This window comes from Apteryx rowi, unplaced genomic scaffold (assembly GCF_003343035.1).
Source record: "Apteryx rowi isolate R43461 unplaced genomic scaffold, aptRow1 scaffold_1573, whole genome shotgun sequence".
Classification (NCBI taxonomy): domain Eukaryota; kingdom Metazoa; phylum Chordata; class Aves; order Apterygiformes; family Apterygidae; genus Apteryx; species Apteryx rowi.
In genome coordinates this window covers 18992-22712 of record NW_020447834.1, presented here as the reverse complement: position 1 = coordinate 22712, position 3721 = coordinate 18992, and the positions used below count along the sequence as shown (strand labels likewise).

Below are 3721 nucleotides of genomic sequence, written 5' to 3'. Positions count from 1 at the left end.
CTTTTTCCACACAAAACCAAGGGCGGATCCTCCCCCAGCCCAATAATTCCAACTGGAACGTGTAGATCTCGGCCCCATTATCAGCACTGACAAATGTCACCTGCTCTTCTGTGTAGTCCAGACACACCCAGATCCTCTTGGGGACTGGGGACAAGGACAGGGGGGTGGGAGGGGATGTGAGAGCCTCAAACTTTCCCTTCTGGTACTGCACGGCCCAGATCCCTTGGTCAGGGCTTGGCTCAATCAGTTCCTTCCTACTCAAGGACTCCCTGGCCACCCCCACGGACCAGTGTTGCTCAGCACCCACCTCCCCCTCCACCTCCCACCAGTGTCTCCCCACAGTGAACCCCTCACGGCCCAGCACACAGAATGAAGAATCAAATCTCTTGTAGTAGTCAGGAAGGACCTGCCATGTCTCTCCCCATCTCACGCTTCTGCAATCCTTGGACAGGATGAGCTGGGGATGAGCTGTGTCTGGATCCAGGGAAACCTCCTCTGCAGGCACAAGAAGAGTCAGAGTGTCAGGGGCAGAGGCTCAGMCCTGGRCAGGSTTTCCCCTCTTTGGGGAAGGGTCTGCCCTGCTGAGGTGGAGACACAGCACCTCCTTCCACCAAGGAGAAACCAGGACTGGGGCCCTCAAGTTCATGGTGCAAGGTACAGGTTCTGCCCAGCCATGCACTGCCTGAGGACAGGGAGTGCCCAGCACTGCCCCTGCACTGCCCAGACCCATTGCCCCCCATGCACACAAAGAAAAAGAGCGGGATACCCCTGGGAGGAAAGAACGGGCAGAGGATTAAACAACAAAATGACTTTACCTCTGTCTATAGGAAAAATGTGTCTTCTCCATGCTGCAAGGAAAGACGAGAGCCGGTTACAACACACAGCCTGTCCCCAGGCAGGGCCACACTGTGGACATGGGCAGGGGAGAGGGTCCAGCCCTGTTCTGGTCACCCAGCGGTGGCCACAGTTCCCTGCACATCACACTGGGGTTTCCCCAGGGCCCAGCCACTGCACTGCTGCAGAGGACGGGCAAAGAGGGAAAGGGATGAGCACCCGGAGCCTGGGCAAGGGCTCGGCTCTGTGCCCAGAGCTCACGGCACAGGGAGACTCACCCAGTTCTGCAGCTTGTTCTCCTGGAAAAACAACAAAAGCAACATGTGATCAGAGCAGGGTCTTCTCCTGCCATGGCTGCTCCCTCAGGAAGGGAGAGAGCTCAGGTGTGGGTGCTCTGCACTAAAATCCCTTCTGTTTTGAGGGCTGGCTAATGTGAAAAGAGTGTGTGCTCCTGCAGAAGGCCTCCGAACCAGCCTGCCTCCTCCCAGACCCTCAGCAGCAGCCAGCAAAACCAGCTCAAGGGCTTTCCAGACACTCCTGAGTTCATCCTCACTCAGGACAGAGCTTTGGGGGCTCAGGCTGACAAGACTGAGACCTTGCTTGGAAAGCACTGAACTTGGGACAACCATCAGGAGAAGCTACCTCTATTCAGGAGGGAACAGATTTTTGCAGGGGATTTACAAGTGGAACCAGGAAAGAGAGACTCACTCAGCTCCGTGGTCTTTGCCTCTGAAAAGCAAAAGAAAATGAAGAGTCATCAGCAGAGGAGCTTCCCATCCCCAAGATACCACCCCAGGAGAAGGCATCGCTGGGGATGGTTCTGACCCCCTGAGGATTTTGCTTCTCTCCCCCATATCAAGGGAACGGGCAACGCACAAAAACTCTCAGGGCAGGCCCTGATCCCAGTCAGCTGCATCCCCGTGCTGGGGACATGAACAGCCCTCAGGCACAACCTGAGCTTTAACTCAAATCCTTTCCCAGGCAATAACCCAAACCAACAAGCCAGTGTCCATCCCAGGCACACAGCTCTAGAAAGCTTTTGGAACTGTATCTGGAGGAAGAAGACTCCCTCATCTCTCTGCACTCTTTCTCCGAAAAGCAAAGGAAAAGGAAGAGGCCATGCGTCACAGAGATTCCCATCCCCGAGGGACAATCGCAGGAGAAGGCATCACTGCGGATGGCTGTGCTCCCCTCATTTTATTTCTCTCCCCCACACCCAGGGAAAACATAATGCACACACACTCCCAGAACATGGCCTGGGACCTGCCTACTGCACCCCTCTGATCCATGGGCTCACACAACCCCCCACCTCAGCCAGGGCCTGTTTCAACCCAAATCATCTCTTCAGAAAACACGCAAAAAGCATCAAGCCAGTCTCCATCCCAAGGACACAACACTGTGGAAATGTTTCAGAAGTGGAAATGCAGAAAAACAACTCACCCAGATCTCTGGACTGTTGCTCTACAAAGAAAAGCAGAAGGAAGAGGAGATTAGCAGAGNCAAAAAGCATCAAGCCAGTGTCCATCCCAAGGACACAACACTGTGGAAAGGTTTCAGAAGTGGAAATGCGGAAAGACGACTCACCCAGAACTCTGGACTGTTCCTCTATAAAGAAAAGCAGAAGGAAGAGGAGATTAGGAGGGGACCTGCCTTTGGCAGTGCAAGCAACTCTGGAAGGGGCAGGCCCTGCTCTCTGCATTCTTCCCCCCTTTCCCTTCCCGTACCCAGGGAATGGGCAATGCACAGACACGCACAGGACACTAAGCCCTCGCACTCTTCAAGCCCTCGGGCAATAACCAAAACCAACAAGCGAGTGTCCATCCCAGGAACATAGCTCTAGAAAGCTTTTTGAAGTGGATATGGAGGAAGAAGACTCCCTCATCTCTCTGCACTCTTTCTCGGAAAAGCAAAGGAAAAGGAAGAGGCCATGCTCCACAGAGCTTCTCATCCCTGACACACAACCGCAGGAGAAGGCATCCCTGGAGGTGGCTGTACTCCCCTCATTTTATTTTCCCCCCCCAGACCCAGGGAACAGCTAATGCACAGACACTCCCACAACATGCCCTGGGACCAGCCTACTGCACCCCTCTGATCCATGGGCACACACAAACCCCTGTCTCAGTCAGGGATTCTTGTAACCCAAAGCATTGCTTCAGACAACACGCAAAAAGCATCAAGCCAGTGTCCATCACAAGCACACAACACTGTGGAAAGGTTTCAGAAGTGGAAATGCAGAAAGACGACTCACCTAGATCTCTGGACTGTTGCTCTAAAAATAAAAGCAGAGGGAAGAGGAGATTAGGAGGGGACCTGCCTTTGGCAGCACAAGCAACTGTGGAAGGGGCAGGCCCTGCTCTCTGCGGTCTTCCCCCCTTTCCCTTCCCATACCCAGGGAACGGGCAATGCACAGACACACGCAGGCCACTAAGCCCTCGCACTCTTCAAGCTCTCAGGCAATAACCMAAACCAACAAGCGAGTGTCCATCCCAGGGACACAGCTCTAGAAAGCTTTTTGAACTGGACATGGAGGAAGAAGACTCCCTCATCTCTCTGCACTCTTTCTCGGAAAAGCAAAGGAAAAGGAAGAGGCCATGCGCAACAGAGCTTCCCATCCCTGATGGACAACCGCAGGAGAAGGCATCCCTGGGGATGGATGTGCTTCCCTCATTTTATTTCTCTCCCCCACACCCAGGGAACACACTATGCACAGACACTCCCAGAACATGCCCTGGGACCAGCCTACTGCACCCCTCTGCTCCAAGGGCACACACAACCCCGCACCTCAGACAGGCCTTGTTGTAACCCAAATCATTGCTTCAGAGAACACGCAAAAAGCATCAAGCCAGTCTCCATCCCAAGGACACAACACTGTGGAAAGGTTTCAGAA

At 54.0% G+C, this 3721-nt stretch overlaps 2 protein-coding genes across 3 annotated transcripts in view; both read right to left on the bottom strand.

Annotated features, from left to right (window-relative positions):
- Positions 1–3721, bottom strand: part of LOC112962884 (myelin-oligodendrocyte glycoprotein-like) — a 24465-nt gene that overhangs the window by 13567 nt on the left and 7177 nt on the right. The window lies entirely within an intron of this gene.
- The window catches only part of LOC112962886 (butyrophilin subfamily 1 member A1-like), a gene marked incomplete at its 3' end in the record, with an annotated part of 7285 nt that continues 3568 nt past the window's right edge, over positions 5–3721 (bottom strand). The window contains exons 2-8 of the mRNA XM_026059439.1: positions 3616–3648; positions 3142–3273; positions 2275–2333; positions 1477–1563; positions 1113–1133; positions 816–848; positions 5–495 (exon numbers count right to left, since the gene is read on the bottom strand). Of these exons, the coding sequence (XP_025915224.1) occupies positions 5–495; positions 816–848; positions 1113–1133; positions 1477–1563; positions 2275–2333; positions 3142–3273; positions 3616–3648 (856 nt within the window). The remainder of the gene's footprint in view (positions 496–815; positions 849–1112; positions 1134–1476; positions 1564–2274; positions 2334–3141; positions 3274–3615; positions 3649–3721) is intronic.